Below are 19954 nucleotides of genomic sequence, written 5' to 3'. Positions count from 1 at the left end.
CAGCAGCCAGTTGCTTAACTTTCCAGAAGACTGGAAACAAGAAGAAAACTTGTCTGGCTCGGTCCAAAAGGTAACACAACCGGACCTACTGACTTTTCTAAAGCTCACAAATTAACATGTTGAATCTCATTTGTTTAATCCGTACGAAAGAAAACAAAGTGTACAAACCATAAACTGCTCCAGCTTCAAACCTTTCTTATCCGAGAGAGTGGTATCGATCCGAAGGCAATAAAGCAAATAAGTGTATTTACAAGAAAGGTACTAAATAGTGTATGCCAAAAAGACTCTCACAGCGCCTGTATGTACCAGCTTTGCTTTGGTGTGATGATCACCAGTGAGCCCACATTCCCATCACAAGTGTTCCTGCCTGCCTGACCTGCAGCCAAATACAGAGACTTTTACATGTGTTCCAAACACGTCATGGTGGTGACGTGAAGTCACGCGACCGCGGTGTACTTCCTCTTTAGCCTAACGTTAGCTTTTCACATCTGGACATTGCATTATGCCTCAACGATCATAAAAGTGGTGTTCATTTGTGAAGATTATCTTGCTGAACGAAACGTGCAAGGATCATAAACTGTTGCTTGCCACAGATCTTATTTTCGGCAATAATCCAAAATCCAATTGAAAAACCCCTTTGGCTTTTAGTCGAGGGAACAGATTACAGGTATAACACACGGCAACTGAACAATGGCTACTTTTTGTGTGACTGAAAAGGCTCACTTGAAATCTGGACCTCTCCCCCCATTAGCTCTGCAATTCATCTGCTGTTAGCAGCTACTTTGGCCACGTACAGCACTCCTGCTGTGCTGGCATCTGCAATATTATCCAACAAAACCTGCAGTTTTTCAATGACTCACAGCAGCAAAGCACTTTAGCTTTGCTCAGCTTTGGCGGTCAGCTGGAGCCAAAATACTAGCAGTCAGCTCTAACAGAGGCAGCGCAGGCCTCTGCCTCTCTTTGTGACGTTTCCTCAGTGGTGCTCCCGGCTCAAACTAATCGGATTTGACTCTGACCACATGTTATAAAATGCGTAGTGTAATCCATAATGAAATCTATCTGCTTTTCTGTCACATTTGTAGTTAAAAGGAAACTCACACTTTCTTTTAGGACAAGTGCAGAGGTGTATGTGACGTCTCTGACACTGACACTTCAGGAAATGATACAGAGCACGGCTGTCTGTGGCCTGTTACACTAAACCATCATCAGCCCTTCCATGTGTTTCTAACTCAAACCATTCTACTGGACAACAGCCAGATATTACCAAACCCCTTCAAACACTGAGTTACCGTGAAAGCGTGCAACTTCCACTTTAGGGAAATGCTAAAAGAATCTTGAAGGGATTACGACTAATTTAATTCATTTGTTATTATTAAACAGATTTAACAGTTCATTACGTTAACAGAGTGGAAAAAGTTGCTAAAAATAAGCAGTGCAAAATGAATAGCCATACTATGCAAATGGTGCAACATGGATTTTAAGAAAACTGTTCCCTGAAGAACTGGCCTCCTGAAGGATGAACTCAAATAAAACAGTAGCTTATGTGAGAATATTTGCCTTTAAAACATAAATATCTTTCATTGCTATGTAAAAATGTCAGGATCTCTAGAACAGTATTCATCAAGAGTTAATGTGAAAAGCAGATAGGACCTTTCAGTGGTTGGAGTTACTGTGTCACATTTAATGAAAAATATATAAAGCTCTCAATCAATCTATGATCTATTCAAGACACTACATGAGAGAGAAATCAATACAGTTCACTGTGGAACAAGAAAAAGGCTTCACAGCAATCACACTTGAAGTGTTGCAAAGCTACGAGGTGAGACTGTTGCCTCGTAGGTGTTAACAGTTATAATAGTAAATATTAAATATGTGCTGGATTCCTGCTTCTACATCCTGCTTGTAGCCACGCTTGTCAGTCCACCACCTTGGTTACAACTATTGGACGGACATACATTTCTGGTCTTCACAGGATGAATCCTACAGACTTTGGTGATCAGCTGACTTTTCCTTTAGTGCCAGGTCAACATGTTCACTTAACCTGTGAAGTGTCTGAACTTCTACTCAATGGATTGGCACAACATTTTGTAGAGACATTCGTGGCTCCCAGACGATGTTTCCTAATGATTTTGGTGATGACATGGCTTTTCCTCTGGTGCCACCATGAGGTTGACATTTGTGGATTGAAGTGAAATGTTTTCAACAGCTACTGGATGGATTGCAATGAAGACAGAAAGTATGATATCTGATACAAAGCTCGTCCTGTGCACTGAACAACTAGAATTGTTAACCAACTTTCACAAAGTACATTTTTTAGCACTCAAATAAATTAAGTTCTTTCAACAACAATTTTACCAAATGTTGCCATTTGAAGTAATTATTGTAAGTTGGTTAACAATCGTCTTTTTTCAGACTATTTTGTCTACAGGTGAGTTAGTTACTGTAATGCATTTCTCCAGTCATCTGGTTCATATGTTCTCATGCGATGTGTAAGGTAACTGAGATGTGTGGTTAATGTTATACACTTGAGGCTTTGTGGTTTTCATGTTATTATAATACTTACATGTAGTGAAATGTAATATTCTGTCCAGGGATTTTACATAGAAATTGGCGAGCATCGGCCAACTCCTATTATAATTTAAAACAACGCTTATTAATGTGCATGTTTCCGTATAAATTAAACATATCCGGCCTTCTTAAATGTGGAGAGGAGGGCAAGGTGAAGGGGGAGTTAAACGTCCGCTGTATAACATGGCCTTGATAGGTGGACAAACACACTGATGCTGCCGAATATCAATAAATTAAATTACAACTGACTCACAAATATTGAAATTCATCAGCATACAAGCACAATTCTCAAAGGAAGGGGCAGCATCTGCACTGCCAAAAGCCACCAAACATGAAGCCCTTTTTCCAAAACGTGTCATTAACATTGAATACTGCAGCTGTTTTCAATTCAACAGGACTGGAGCGGTGTGTTCACTGGTGCAGGCGGGCATTTCCTTCGGCTAGCCGCCGTCCTCCGTGACTGATGAATTAGCAGTTTATTCTTTTCACGTATGGGAGCATAAATTAAGGATTCAAACAGCTCGACGATGAATAACAATTAGCTACGAACAAAACGCACTTACAAGTTTAAAACACACACCTAATTTCAATTAGCTGATTAACGTGTCAAGAAGTGTGTGTTTACAGTACGGGCGTACACAGACTGTTTTCCATGCAAAGTGCTGCTATATTATTATTTAGTTATGTATTTTTGTTATGTAATACCATGTCAAATACAACTAGAGCGCAATCTTGGACATACAGAGCAGAGGCAAGGAGGCAGAAAAACCACAACCTGCGGTTTACATATCACCACATCTCTTAACCATCGTGAAATCACAGCGTGACCAAAGAGTGACCACACTACAGTTCTCCACGGAGAGAAACAGATGGGTGAATGAGCAACAGCCAAAAGAAACAAGAAGAAAATAAATATATACACATCAGAAAATAAACGTTGATACAGGGATTAGAGAAGGAAAAATGTAACAGAAGAAAGTAAAGCTCGTTTAGGATCTACTAAAACTGATAGTTAAGGTCAGACCCTGTCGTGAATATGTGAACACCAGCATTCATTTATAAACACAGACGCCTGTTCACACACTTCTATGAAATTACTCTATTTCAAATTGCACTATAGGCTTAAAAGAGGCCGGTGTTGTAGTTATGTATTTGATTTATAGTTGTTTCTTTTCACATTTAGTCCTCATTTCCATTCACAGTAGATATTCAGCTGGTAGCCTACATCTACCCACACACTGAACAAGCCTTTGAAGATGTGAAGGCTTTGACAGAGGGAGAAAATCCATCTGCATTTACAGCTTGTCCTCCACATGCTGAATAACTACTGTACAGTGTTGAATAATGTGTATTCTGGGCAGCAGGTATAAATCATCCAAACAACAGTTGTCAAACTATTCTCATAAAACAACTTCACGGTTTAGTAGACATTATAAAGTATATACTCAAAGTCATGGTCTTTACAGCAAAGGCATGTTTCGTATTAAGGACTTCTTTCCAAATGGAAACAGATGGCAAAATGCATGTGCAAGGAACCAAATCAAATTACACTCTGAAAATGTTTAACTGATAAATCCGATTAGAATCTGACAAAATGACATGTTACTAATTATTCAAAGAGAGAAAGGAAAAGAAGGAAAAGACATTTGTTAGGGAAATGTAAGGATGTGGGAACGTATGTGTTGTTCCTGGTGTTTGATACTTTTATAGAAATATGAATCCGATAGCAAAGTTATGAACACTTACTGTATGTACGTGTCTAACACACCACTTTAATTCATGAAGTGCATTGCACCGAAGAAATAAGAGCAGAGCGAGAGCATGTTTGCTGCTGCTTGTGCTCTACATCTGTCACTGAGGAATGCTCCTCAACACTAACATGTCCTCCCCTGCTCTCATGATGATAACTTGCACTTCACTGCATCTTCCTCGCTTCTTTTAGGGAACAGGATGGGGATTCATCCTTTACCTAATAGGGCATGTCACCACTTCAGTTGAATTGTTGACAATACTGCGGCTAAACAGCTCTTTCGCATCTCATTTCAAAAGATATTTTCGTACGTAATGTTTCGTACGGGAGCAAAGATGAGTGACGAATGTAAATCAGGCGTGAAAAACCTGCGTCCACCTCCCACTCACAACAAAGTTCAACAGTGACTGTGAGAACTTCCAGCAGCGCACTAATATATTAGTGACAGGACCTGCAGAAATTACTCACCACCAATTGGCTCGACTTCTATAACAATATTATTCATAACATAATGCAAAGTGTGACACCATTAAAAGTGACACACAATAACGGCCGGCTCTACGGCAAATGCTCCATGACTTATTAACATCAACATCAATATTTCTACGGGACAGGAAAACAGATTAAAGTGTTTTAAAGTAATTGATGGATCTAAGCATAGTTAAAACAATACGTTCCCCTTATCTTCTGTTGAGACGGGAACATGTAAAAAGTTTTCTTGGTATATTTAAAAAGGCATCCATCATGATGCAATCGGTCGTGTGCGCGTGAGCGAGTGCATCTCTGTGGTTGTCCACGGCTTATCTCGTATACTTCTGGACCAATCAGTCGAACACTTCCTGTGCTCGTTTAATGACTGTATGCTCAAAGAGGTTGTGTTGATTCACATGTTTTAATCCGTCATTGATGTGTTCAGTTTGGACTGTTTGTCAGAGTGTTTGGCCAACAGCTAACAAAACAGCTGAGTTCTTCGCAGGTTGTTTTTTTTTGGCCAACTTTTGTCTTTTTATTTAGCTAATTAAGACAGACAGAGGAATCAGACCAGACAGGGACTGCTGCAGCTCATGGATTACAAAGTGCTTTACATCAACTAAATATAACGCTATAAGAAACAGCAATTTAACTCTAATTATGAATTAATATTATTACTAATTATTTTAGAGTGTGATGTTTTTTTATAGGGCTTTCCAAATAAATATAATTATTTATTTTCATTATTTATAGTTTTGCATTGTAAAATACTTTGGCAGTGCTTTACAAGATATTTTACAAACAGGAACAGAAATTACACCAAGTCCTTAAGTTAAAATGTTCTCTTTGACACACGACAGATGAGCATCTGATTATGTCAATACAAAAATCTGAATATATAAATGTGAACTTGTTAACTCAGTTTAAAAATGAAAAAGAAATAGCAGGGCCTGTTCTATATACTGATGTACGAGGTCTATAGGCCCAGAACTGCACGTGCAGGTGCGACTAATCTCCCCTGTGCAGGGTATTTACTAAAGGGGGACATGCACATGAGCACACAAGCACATAATAAATCAAAAGTGTAAATGAGCAAAAATAACAAACAATCAAGTAATGCACACAATAACCCAGTTTTAGGGGCCTGGGGTGCTATACTGCAGGTCTTTCATACGCCCTGTAAATGCTACTCTACTGAATCTATAGGCCACAGGATGATCCAGTGACAAACCTCTCCTGCAGCTTTAGTAATAATAATAATGACTCTTGCCCGAGTGGATCAACAGAACATGGCACTTTGCCACAGGAGACGGCAGTTTAAGCACGACAGTGACCTTAAAAGAGATAAAAATACACTAACCTTAACAAAGCAGTAATTTTAACCCAAACAATGCTCTTGCCCTAACTCTAACCAAGGTGTGTTCGTGCCTGAACTTAACCAAACCTTACCCACAGTATTATCTTTTCTTACAACTGATTTATTTGTCATGATTTTGTCGAATGCTGCCGATAAAGATGTCGGATCAGAAATCTCTCGCGTGTTTCGTTCTGTAGTGCAATTCCGAGCATATTTAGACGTTTAATCTTGCAAAGAGATGAAGTGAATATTAACTTCCCTTCTCTCTCTAAGCGTTCATCAAATTGATCCATTTGGGAGAATCAGTCCATCAGGGACAGAAAGCATCGTGAGCAGGAAGACGTTGCACCTGGTCAACACTGAGGGTAAAGTAGCTGACTAGTCCGAGTCAACCAAAGAAAAAAAACAAGCTATTATTAGTATTTCATTATATTTTCCATAGTAGTTTAAATGAGACAGACTTGGAGCATCAGTTTAATCCGACAGCTGACTCATTCAACGCTCAACTGTGTGGGAGCTGTCATTTTAGAGACACAGCAAATGTTCACGTCAACTCCTTAAATCCCAGTACAGCCTCTGTAATACAGCAGTCTGCTTCAATTAACAGGCTACATATCCTCTTCCTGAATATTGATAGAAAACATATGTTGATGCATCATTTCAGGGATTGAGTTACGGGGTTATTATGGGATGCATCAGACCCCAGTCTCATGGCTGTGTGGGTTATTTAAGCGCTTGCATTGAGCAGTTTGCAAAAGGAGTTTATTGCCTTTGAATAATAAGAGTTTTATTGTGTAATGTAATGGTGTGTACATTATACAAGCAACCTTTACTCTCACTCTTTCTCTGAATACTGAGTACAAAGCAGCACAATGCTGGGGATCAGTGCCAGGTACTGTAAATCATGTCAGGCATGTTTTATTGGCAGGGTTTTCAGTGGCGTTATCTTCTTCTGCATCTAATGAGGTTAATTCCAGAACTCAAAGCGGTGTTGAGAAACAGCTTGGACTTATTGCGTGCTCCTTCCTCAGAACACTCTTCATCATCATTTTGTCATGCTAAACTGCAATTGTTGTTTTTCCTAAAAAAAAATATTTTGGAGTTTGAACCAAATCTAAAAACGTTTTGTTAGTAAATCCAGATGTGGTTTTAATACGACACAAAATATGCCTGCTTTGCAACATAGCTTCTGTGTTTTTGGAGATCCTTAAGTGGAAAACAATATACTTGTTTACAACAGCTATAACAAGTGTATTATTGGTGTTCTGTTTTGCTTCAGTGCTATCTTCCAAAAACCTTTTTACATGTTGCGGCTCTTTTATTCTGCACAAACAAGAAGACAAGACTTGACAAGAATATTTATCAAGTCTACTAACTGGTTCTCTGACGCATATCCAGTAGTACACAAGGTGGTTGATAATTAGGCTCGTAAGTAATAAAAAAAAAAAAAACCCACATCTAAAAGAAAATGCCTGAGACCGAGAGTAATCATTTTAAATTGCCTAATATTTTCCATCTCTCTCATGTTCAATCATCCGTAGTTCATTCGTTCTTTCATCCTGGAATAATCACCGTGAATAATTAGAAGGGTAAAAATGCAAATCAGTTGTGTAAGTTCACCCAGAACATCAGTAAGAGCAGGCTTTCACAAATGTTGGAAAATGTAAGTTTGATACACATTTAAAAAAAAGACTCCAGTCTATTAAATATCTACGCTGCAACAGTGGATGTGCGCCCATTGCTCAGTTCATTGAGTAACATTATAACGCGGGGGCTTTCCTGAGTCACACGTCTTACACCGAGACATTCCCCTGAAAGATGCCACTCGTACGCTGTCCCTAAATCCAGACTCATTCTACTTCTCAGTGCATCTATACTTGTATAGGATGTAGTAGCCCAGAAGGACATAAGCAACTGGGGCCTGCTGAACTCCTTAAGCTGTGCCACAATTCATGGAGCTCCGATCACTGGAGGGATGACAATATGGCAGCAGAGAACTCCCAAGTGTTTGTCTCGTGTTGAAAGCTATTTGAATTTGGGAAAAAGGAACAGAAGTCCAGCTGAGAGGATTATTCCAAGGATGAGAATACATTTAAAATTTGATGTGAAAACCAGATTTGAAAGCTAAGGAAACAAAAGAGACTCGACGCTTTGTAGCCAAGTTGAATAATCAGACTGAAGTGAACTGAGCAACACGAGCAGTGTTTGAATCACTGCCTGGGAATCATAACATAAATCAATTACTCATTTTGCAGTCAATGGAAATCGAGTTATTTGCGCCACTCGATTCCCCAGAATACGATGTGTAAGAGGAGAGAAGGAACAAAGAAATACCTCTAAACAAATTCCAATGCATTTCATAGCTGGGGACAAACAATGATGTTTGGATCAGCCAAGTGCATGAGAAGTATCATGACTATCATGTCTCACAGGGGGGCTGAAGAAATGTTATCCTCAGTTTCCTTACTGCGTAAACCAGAGTTTCCCCTGAATTCCTGAGCAGAGGAGGACGGGAGCAGAGAGGGGGAGAGAACGCAACAAAATGCTTAGTAGCACCAGAAATATTTAGAGACATAACAAAGCAACAATTACAAACGTCACACGTCAATGATGTTCAACTCCTGCAGCTTGAGAGTGGAAAGACTCTCACTGTGTTCTGCTTCTTTTCCAGAGAAGCATTTACTTTACCGGGCCGACATCGTATACACAATAGATCAAGCAAATGTAATCTAGGTTTCATACACCCTCTTGTCACCTAAGAGAAGTTATAAACAACGATTATTAATGTGCCCTGATCCTACGATGGTTAACACATTGGATCTGGCTCTCATCTTGGATTTGCAGAGATGTCATAGGGTACTTAATCTCCGCAGCTGGAAAAAACGTCGACATTTTGAGTAATCTGCACTAAATTTACTGTGTTTAAAGCATGAAAACGATAAAATAATCAATCTTTAGCATAAGATGTTCATACATATCTGCTCTGTCGCTGTCTTCTGCCAACTGATGAAGCGATTCAGCATAAAGTAGATGAAAGCTCAAACATGTGATGTTTGCTAACAGCTGCTGTCCGTTATGTCTTCCCCAGAGTCTGTCTCACAAAGCAGGATTATGAGGTTAGCTGGATAACTGCTGAGTAAAACCTGGAAGCTTCTCAAATCTGCAATATGGACTAAAAACAAAAACTTCTTCTGGGTTATATTCAGCGCATTTGTTTGTGTAAGTCAGTAATCGTGCTTTGTGAAAAGCCACAACATTCTCTGGACACAGAACGTGATGGGTTTATGTTTTCAGCAGCATCTGTGGTTTGGAGAGTATGAGGATAAAGACAATGGTTAGCATGACCGGTGATAGACACAACAGCCAAGCCAACAAAGGGAAGTCAACAAACACATATCATAAACCTCACTACTGTCAATTCTGATTACGCACTGATCTCTGGGAGGTAAAGTGAAAAACGCACAGCAGTAACCGCTTAGCACTAAAGATGTTGCCAAATGGAACAAACAATACACACCTTATCATTTTAAATCAGGCCCTTCTTTGGCTTTTTGTTGTAAAGCTTTAATGTTGCAATCATGATTTAAGTGCAACTTCTGGAACAAAAACCCAGCACAATCTCTCACATCTTATTGTGAGCCATGCAAAGTATTTGCGTATATTTTGAAGCCGGGAAATGCTGCATCCGTGTGACAATCTCCACATAAAACAACCCAGAAAGACAGCGAGAGAAGAATGTGCCTGCGCTGATAGTGAGACAGATATGTTCCCAGTCAGCTGACGCGCTGGTACTTCTCTAGTACTGTGACATATGTTCTCTGGGTCTCTGGTGTCTCCTCTGATGCTGTTTCACAATATGATAAATGGTCCAAGGATGAAATTAAACTGTGCACACAGTGGAATGCCATGGTCAAAGGGGGCCCGCTTCAAAAATTCTTTCAAGTGGTCCTCTCCTCTCCCACTAGACCTACACAAGACTTGAATTTCAATGTTTGACATTTTGGGAAACAAGATTTGAGTTCTTGCCAAGAGTTGGAGGAGAGGATCGATGCCACTCTGACATTTGTCTTTTAAATATGAAGCAAGAACCTGCAGCTGATTAGCATAAGTTAGCATAAAGACAAGAAACAGGGGGGGGGAAACAGCTCGCCTCACTCCAGTGGGACAGGATCCAGCTACCAGCCACAGATATTAACGTTATTTCTTGGTTTGGAAATCATTAGTTTGCTGTGCTACGGGGGATTGTGTGCAAAACTATGGTCCTGTGTGAAATCACATACTAAAATATAGTTCATTCTCAGTGTGATGTAGTACGTCTACAAAAATAAAACAGATGCATAAAAAATAAAATACCCATTGCTAATAAGGTCCATCAAAGTGCTATCGCACACCTGTGTGTACAAACTTTCACATGAATGAAAAAGTGCATAAATGTGACAGTAAAAAAAAGAAAGTTTATAACAGTAACTAAATGTTTCGAGATGTGCAGACGCACGGATACTCTACAGAGCGCCTAATGAATGCCATAAGTCTACGTATATTTCCCTTTGGTTAGCGGAGTCTTGCCAACTTAAAACAAGCTTCCCCTTTGAACCGCTTCTGAGTCATGCCAAGGTAACATCGCACATGTACATGTCTGTCATTCAGACCATTAATCTGAATGTTTGGCACGACGATAAAACTTCTCCAGCACTGATGGGCAGTCATCAGCTCACACAGCGCAGGTGAACTGAAATGCACCGAGGACATATTTTTATTGACTTTTAGTTGCAAAAAAACCTTTTTTCTTCTTTAAATAAACATTGTGGGAAACAACTGTGGCTGCAGCCAATAACCATAAACCAACACAATTATGTTAAGAATGTGTTTGAGATTTGAAGATCAAACAGGATGTCACTGTGTGCTTGAACCACAGCCAGCCGTTTGGCAAGTGATGCAGAGATGAAGCCTCACAAAGTCTACATTTGGAAGACTTATCAGAGGAGACATTCAACAATCTGGCATTTCTTGAGTTCTCAATAGGCTTTCCCAGAAATAGACTGAAATGAGCTTTTATCCATAATACTGACACTTTTTAGATGATATTTGAATAGATTTTTGAACAAACTACCTCTTTATCATTATGCCTGTGAGGTGGCCTCTTGAAATTAACACAGATTAGGTTCTAACAACTTAATCCGTAGCCTCTGACAGGAGTTCTGCTGCGAGGAGACGCTGTGTCCATCGTGTCATAATTAAAGCCAGTGTCAGAGCACAACAGTCAATCTGGAGGCTTGTGGATATTTAGATAGCAATGATCCCTTAAGTTCACAAAAGGATGATTAAGAGGAAAATCCACCCATGCGTCCCCAGAAATCCCTTCATTCCATGAGATATATTATTATATAATAACTTTAAAAATGTTCATGGAGTGTTGTTTTTATATGTGGATTAATTAACTGCAGCCTTTTTAGGAAGCAGACATTTTACAACAACTCATATAAACATCTGACGGACAGTAGATTCATTAAAATAATAAGTAAATCACACGGTAAGAAGAAGCACTGGAGGATGTTATATAGCCTATTCGTGTTTGCTTTTAAAGTTATAAGCAACCTCAGGCAATAACATTTTGTGATTTTCACAATCACTTTCATAGACACTAAACCAGTGGTGGAAAGTAACTAAGTACTGTACTTAAGTACAATTTTGAGGTTACCTTACGTAAGCATTTCCATTTTTCACAACTTACCTGGCAGTATATAAAGTAATTAAAATGAGCTCCACCTTTACCAGCTGCATAATGAAGTGATTAACGCATCAATAATTATAATCCAATAAGATAGTATTCAGAAATGGGTCTGCATAATGAATACTTTTGGTACTTTAAAGTATATTGTAACGGTAATACTTCAAATTAAAGTTTGAATGCAGGACTTTTGCTTGTAACATTGTAGTAAACTATTACTATTTAAGTAAAAGATCTACTTAAGTACTTAAGAGTAGTTCTCCCTCCTCTGAAATCATTAAGGTGACACAGTTACACAGTATTATAATCCTTTTCAGTTCAACAGTAACTCAATTTAAACAGCATCCAACATGAATCACTCTTTTGTACCTGTAGCATGTTGTAACTTCTCCAGTCGACTTCAGGCAGGGGTACTTTGTTGTAGAAATGTTATTCTCAGAGCACTCTTCACTGTGAAAGAACATATATTTTTTTAATTAACATTTTATTCATCTCATGCAAGTAGTCCTCGTGTCATTTTGGTGTCCTGCAAATAATTACCCGTCACTGGCATCCTCCTCTTGGTAGGACCAAAGCAAACCTCCTGAAAAGTACATGCAGGTGACGGCGAGCAGAAGAGGACTCCTGTTGTGTTTTAGTATCATCTCATCGGTCCAGTCACCTGGGTGCTGACAGTAATCCACACGTGCAATGATTACCTCCTCACTGCTACAACTTCAGAGAGTAGAGTTGTAGAACCACGGCAGACCCGCCCACTCACGCGCGTGCTTCTTACTGAATGAACTGTCACTACAGCTGCTAGCACGTTAACTTTCCCGAATATATATATATATATATATATATATATATATATATATATATATATATATATATATATATATATATATAATTGTGTTATTTATTTTGTTATTTAATGAATCCTTAAACATATTTTCTTTTAGCAAAGGAGTTCTCTTTTTACCTTTTGTTTCACTGGTTCTCTTCGCGGAAACTTTGGAAATTGACAGGAACAGAGCGATAAAGTTTACCCCATCATTCACCCCAACACAGGCGCGAGCGCATGAGCACGCACACACTGGAGAACGCTGTATGTGCGTCATGACGTCTGCATCTTTGCTACCATCGCGTGGCTGTTACTGAAATAACTGCTCAATAATGAATAAATAAATAAATATTTAAATAGTTACATGAAGAAATGCAAATCTGCTCTTCAACGACAGGATTGTCAGACAAAAGCAGAGTCCATCATCAATTAGATACAATTATATTAATGTTTTAGTTACGTGAAAATCTAAAACTTCAGTGGATGCTCATAAAACCAACACATTAAAAATGCATTAGAAATATGAAAAAAACATTTCATGTAATTCATTTGTAATTTGTAGTAATTGATGTAACAATATTTCATAACATTTTAAAGGGGCACATGCAATTCAGAGAAGTACTACTCAACATGTGAAAAGTTTAAATCCATCTGCGGCTATTGAAGGAGCTTTCCAAAGTTAAAGAAATAACCCTCAGGGTGAATGAAATGTTTTATTGAGTTGCATTATGAAAAGCGTTGGATCCTATGTATGTTTGTTGGAGCTTAATCCACGAGGAATTAAAGTCAGGATAGCTCGGCCTCTGTTAATTCAAGTTTCAGCAAACTTAAGTATCCCATTAAGAATTTGAGTCAGATTTACTGAATCAAATGTGATGCATTTGAAAAAGCCTCTATACACTTCACACAGGGTTCCAACATCTTCTTAAACATCAAAGTCAAGGACTTTTAAAATGACTTTCCAGTCCCAATTCCCTCAAATTCAAGGACCCAGTTTGAGACACGAATCAAGATCAAAACATACAACATTGAGAATTTATATAATGGAAAAAGCTTACAGACATCAATTAAAAAGAGAGGCTTGAATGCATGAACACTTTTGAACTGTGCTGCTGTGTTACAGTGAATAACAACGAACCTTAAGTAAAACACAATATCCAAAAAACTTCCATTTCTTTTCTTGCAGAAAATATATACATTTTCACTTTCAATGACATCATAGCCTTGTTGACATTATGCTTTCAAGAAGAATAACTCAAAGTGTAGCATTTACTTACATTGACTCAACCCACACCACTGCTTGACATCGTCTGTCACAAACCATAAGTAATCTTATTGTAGTTTATGTGTAAGCAAAGTGTATTTGTAAAATGTATTTATTTACTAAACTCTGGGGATTGATGGTGCAATATATCAGCTGAGTCAGCGCAAACAAATCTGAGCAGCATGATGAAAGAGGAAAGCAGCATTTGTGGATTAATTGAGCATTCTGAATAACATATCTACGACAGGATTGTAGGACAAACAGGATGTATTTATAGACTGGGGCCCAGTGGTACAATATGCGCTTCATTATATCTGGTCTAAACATTTGTATTTGTATCTTAAAATTTAAGCATAAAACCTCTAAAAATTGAAATAATAATTTATGTTGCCAGATTATTTATTAGGAATATTTTAAAGCCTCATTCATTTCAACAGATTAATATCATGGATTGAAAAAAAGTCAAAATTTTAATGCAGCTATGGTAGAAGAATTCAGCTCAAATATAATTACAAGTAATAGTAAAAGTATTACCAGCAATATGTACCTAAAACTATCAAAAGTAAAACTAATGAACTAATGTTTTGTATTTAAATGTATTGCATCATATTTAATATGTTGTTTAAATCTTAATATGCAATCAGTTTATCAGATAAAGACAGTGGAGTAAAAAGTACAATATATTCCCTCTAAAACACAAGATTTAAGAAGTAGTATACAATTCTAATACTCAAATAAAGTAAAAGTACTTCAGTATTACACTAAGCACTTTCATTCTGAATGACCTTGACACATCTGTGTGACCTCCAACAGTAAGCCTGACCTGAGCACAAACACTTCACTGATGAATGAATGAATGAATGAAACCTTTATTAAGGAAAATCACAATAACATCAACAACCATACACGACAGCAGATAATATCACATAATAGACAAAAATCATAAAAACATCATCAAAAGTGAACATTGGGGAAATCGATAAAGGACGTCACGTCAAGAATGTGCCAAATTAAGACCATGTGATCCGAGCTGGTTAAGCAGCTGAACGCTGCGTTGTGTGAATGATGTGATGCCTCTTTTAGTCCACATCCTTTGTATGCTAACCCTAACCCTAACCCTAACCCTAACCATCCTGAAGATCAAACCTGCAGAACCTAAGAGTTCTTCAGTGTCTCAGGAATGCAGTATGACATTACAGAGAGTTGTATAGCGGAGCTACTGAGGAGCCTGTAAAGGATATCGCAGTGAAACAAGAGCACTGAGGTTTCACTTACAGCCTCTATATGGAAGCTTTTTAATATGTGGGGTCAGTCAGGTATAAATTAACTTTATTCAGAATATGACATTAGTCAGAATGTCTAACCAGGTGCAACGTAATACAATATTTCCTATTACAATCATGCTTTTCTTTTTCTATTCAAAAGGGAATCGTGCCTCTTACAGTATCATTTAGCATGAAATAGCACCTTGAGCCTGCGTCAAAGGGCCTGATCAAGCGTGACCATTTCAGCTGGAGAGAAAGCCGTGTTTCACTGGTCCACCCGCTTCATTACAACAGAGCCTCAATGGCTCAGCAGCCGTCTGACGGTGCAGTTCAATTCCCGGCCACTTGATGGCCCTTTCAACCAAGACATCCCACCCCCACCCCTCTTTCGCCACCATCGTCATCATCATCATTGCCCACAAAATGGATGACAGCTTTTAGAAATACCAGGGTGCGTCACGACTCTGAGGTGCACATGCTGTGCCATTTATGTTCCACCTGTTTTGATGCCTCAGCAGCCCGAGAGGCAGAGAATGATCATGCCTGCAACGGCACAAGTAGCCAATTAATGTTGCAGGATGATGCTGCATCAAAGCTGCAGGGCTTATAACCTCACTATAATGTCTGGCAACATCCTCTGCCTTATGGATATGAGATAATTATCTCTGCCATGTCATCAATTTCCAGAAAACAACACAGATCATCAAATTAAATCTTTACTTTTTCACTTTATTGTCTCTTTAAAATACATTACTTTTATTATGTCGTCTTGCTTTCTGGGTTTAAGTAGTTAAAGCTGGTTTGCCAGGACTGTTGGCATCCTCACTTTAATCACTTCTCTCTCTTTGTTGGTGTCCATCTGGTTGCCACATTCCAAACTTAAGGACATTTTGAGCAAAAACCAGGATCTCACTGTCTATTTCTTATTCGTATTGTTTGGGTGATGGGTGTTTCCTGACCCAGAAGGGTTGGATAGAGCACAGGTGGACCATTTGAATCAGCACCATGAGGAGAACAAACAGACCTGAAAGAAATCAGATGAAAGAAAAGTGAACCAAGGGGGAACGGACTCGGTTGAAAGGAGGTTTCTATGGGAAGGAGACTGTGATGAGTCTCGGTTGTTTTCGATTGATTAGGAAGCTGTCCTTTAAGATTTCTGCAAGAGGATGAAATGGAGTCAAACTAGAGAACAGTGGAGCAGAACTAGTGCTCACCTAAGATGGGATGGTTTTAGCGGTTGCATTTCACCCAATGGACTCAGTTTGTTGTTTTGGCAAAAAGAAAATCTGAAAAGAAACAAGTTCTAGTACACGGACGAGCTGCCCAATGACAATATGTGGCGCAAAAAACTGATTCAGTGCCTTGCAGGTCGCCGACATTGACATTCCCATTGACATTTGCATACTCTTAACGGATGCTTCATAATGCTGTGCTGCGGCAGAGGAATACACACAAATATAGCCTTTTATCCTGTAAATACTCTCTGAACGCTGATGACAACGAGTGTATTGCAGGGCGCGAGCTCCCTGTCAAAACTCCTCTCTCTCCCGTCTTTCTCTCTTTGTACGGTGCAGCACTGCAGTGCCTCTCTGCACATGCCCAGACAGACTGGGAGAGCCACGGCAAGTTTGAGCATCACTAGAAATATTACCAGGCTGCATCACAGACACGTTCATGTACTCCTTCCTGCATGCTGTGTAAAAATATATAACAAATATTTAACGCAACTGAAAATGAGTTCCTGTTCCTTGCATTTTGAAAGGTTAAGATGTATCGACACATTTGCTGTCACAAGAATCAAAGCTGTGAATTCTTTTTTAAAAGTGGTTTCTTTTGCCTCAAGGTCACTCTGCCTCCCACAAGCTGCTTATGCAAACTGTTATGTAGTCAGTTTAATATACAGTCTCACACTGCCTCTCTTAGTCTGTGTCTTTCATTACAGTAATTACTTTATACTACAATGCTTTTGCTTAATACTATATTTAACTATCTTTATAGTTTCATGCTCTCTATGTTAATGATCTTTTTTACCGGTTTAGATCTCAGCATGGTTCCTTTGTCATCTATATTTTATTAAACAACTAGTCCACCCCAGTTACAATAATGCCTTAACAAGCTGCACTAAATCACCACTAATGCAATCTGAGAGTAACTGTAGCCGGTTGTGTAATTGTCAAACAGCCCGGTGGCTTCGTCACTCTGATAGCTAAGTTTTTCATCTTGGTGGGTGCACATTTTTTTTTACTCTACTCTGCTTGTTTGCCATGGCAATAGACCGTTATTCATGATGCTTGTTGAAACAGAAATAGACCAACGGTGCAATCAAGGAGGATATAAAAATGCAAGTCATAATCACAACTCACCAAACGACTAAATGAAAAGAAGAATAGCAGGAGACGCAACATCAAAGGAGCTCAACTGGTAACAAGAGGAGGAGGCACATAGGGAAATGAAGGGAAAACAAGTCCAGGGGAGATTTCTCTTTTTCCGCACTATTTGATGATGCTTCTGCTGCATCAGAGTCGAGGGCACGAGGAGAAATAAGTCTGCAAATTGTCTGAGTGGTTTATGAGATCACCTCTTATGTGGTTATTTCCCTAACTTCAATTCCACCTGTATTATATGAGCTTATATCTCTTATCCACAGCTTACTTAACTACATATGAACTTACTGATTTGCACCTCCATCTGTTTATGTATGGGCTCAGTGCAGCTTGATGCATGTACAAGGGGGGCTTACATGAGTTTCTGATTTTTATTTATTCTGTAAATCCTTTTAACCTGGGAAACATTTAGTGCTGTTATAATTATGATTATTATAAATCAAGGATAGGTTCATATTTTTTTTTTTTAAAACCAACATGCACACGCTCACGTACAATGAAACTCAGTGTTCCTCCTCTCCATACTGAGCATGCAGAGATAACTTCCCAATGCAATTTCAAAATAACATGGAGGAAACTTTATATTAAAGCCAAACCCAAAGTAAATGATGCACTGAAAAACTATTATAGCAAATCTTTAAGCTTTATTTGTTTCTTTTTGGGGGTTTTCCAATAAGATGATATACAGCAAGCTAATCAGGAAAGCAAATGGAGCACAGCCATCATCACTTTGGCTCTCACTCCTCCACTGTTGTAGCAGCAGGTTAATACAGAGATTTATTCCTGTCATCTCAGTGAGAACGATTTCCCCACCACATGTCACTGTGACTCTCCCTCTCCGTCTCCCTCTCTTTCTTCACATGCACCAGCTGCTCAAAGGTTCACTGGTGAGTCACATAAGGTGTAATGTGATGTGTGAGGAAGTCTTGCTGCAGTAAACATGCCCATCTAAAACCACAGAAGTGATCCTGGATGCGCTCCATTAAGATAAGAGGTTGGTTGTCCTTAGACAAAAGAGCATCTTCAATAAGACGCTCAGAAATACTGTTGCCTAATATCGTTTTATATTTATTTATATTTCTTATAATCCTTCAAATTCAATCTTACAGTGGAAACAATCAAAATCTGGACTAAGCTGATAGAAAGCACCCACCCCCCACCCCCCCCCCCGTCGATTACTATACAAAAAAAACCAGACGAATGATGGGGAGATTGGAATTTACTTGAACTACAGTACATGTCACTGCGCGTGTCTCCTCCTCTGTGCTGCGATCAATAAATCTAACCTCAGTGCAGTGTCCTTGGGACGGCCACATTTCTCCGCCCCTCCCTGCCGTTATGTCTCTCCCCCTCCTCTGGGCTCATTTTTACTGCCCACCCTGACTCACACACACACACACACACACACACACACACACACACACACACACACACCTCCTTGAATTCATCCTTCCTCTTCATCGTCCTACCAGATCCAGATACTCATCGACTACGTTTGCATGCACACTAATAATCCACTATTATTCCGAACATGACAATATTCTAACTTTCATATATGCAGATGATATTCAGGTTTCAGGAGCGTCAGTAATCCAGTCGGTAGGGACTTGGCTTAGTCCGGTTCAAGTCCCCGAACGGAGCGAGTATAGAGCACGGGCTGGTAACTTGATATGTGCCAGTTCGCCTCCAGGGCTCTGCCGAGGTGTCCTTGAGTAACGCACCGAACCCACACAATGCTCCTCGGGCACGACTGTATACAGCTGCCCACTGCTCCTAATACTAGGATGGGTTAAATGCAGATTGTAAGTTTTGCTGTGTACATGTTCGACGACAAAAAAGGAATAGAGGTTTTATTATTTACAACAGGTGATTATGCCGTAGCGCAGTTTTCCAGCGTGCGTGGCCAATCAAAGGTTTGGAACGTGGTGAATGAACATGCTGTGAAATCGGCAAAGGTTATTTATTGGCATGTTATGATGTGTTTAGGCGTATTATATTGGAAAATCAAGTCGGTAGTGGACCAGGGAGACCCTCCTGTGAATACAGTGGGTCTTCTCAAAAGGGTTGGAATTCATTTGAACTGTGATACCTTGCCCATAGTGTGTGTGTGTGTGTGTGTGTGTGTGTGTGTGTGTGTGTGTGTGTGTGTGTGTGTGTGTGTGTGTGTAGCACTAGAAGGGCACTCGGAGAGCACAGACCTCTGCCAAGGCCGTTTCCATAAGAGGAAAATAATGCGTGTGTCCGCCCCATGGGCAAGTTATGAGTGGACATTGCTGATTGGACAACCTTCATTAAAATGCATGACAGGACTGTTGACAGTTCCCATATCAGATGGATGGTTTAA

General features: G+C 39.3%; 1 protein-coding gene across 2 annotated transcripts in view; it reads right to left on the bottom strand.

The window, feature by feature from the left end:
- Positions 1–12581, bottom strand: part of ccbe1 (collagen and calcium binding EGF domains 1) — a 32759-nt gene extending 20178 nt beyond the window's left edge. For both annotated transcript variants that reach the window (XM_029445335.1, XM_029445336.1), the window contains exons 1-2: positions 12415–12581; positions 12244–12324 (exon numbers count right to left, since the gene is read on the bottom strand). In XM_029445335.1, the coding sequence (XP_029301195.1) occupies positions 12244–12324; positions 12415–12518 (185 nt within the window). In that variant the 5' untranslated portion in view covers positions 12519–12581. The remainder of the gene's footprint in view (positions 1–12243; positions 12325–12414) is intronic.
- Between the last annotated feature and the right edge of the window lie 7373 nt (positions 12582–19954).

Source organism: Cottoperca gobio, chromosome 12 (assembly GCF_900634415.1).
Source record: "Cottoperca gobio chromosome 12, fCotGob3.1, whole genome shotgun sequence".
NCBI lineage: Eukaryota > Metazoa > Chordata > Actinopteri > Perciformes > Bovichtidae > Cottoperca > Cottoperca gobio.
The sequence above is the reverse complement of the archived record's forward strand: the minus strand, read 5'-3'. Positions and strand labels throughout refer to the sequence as shown.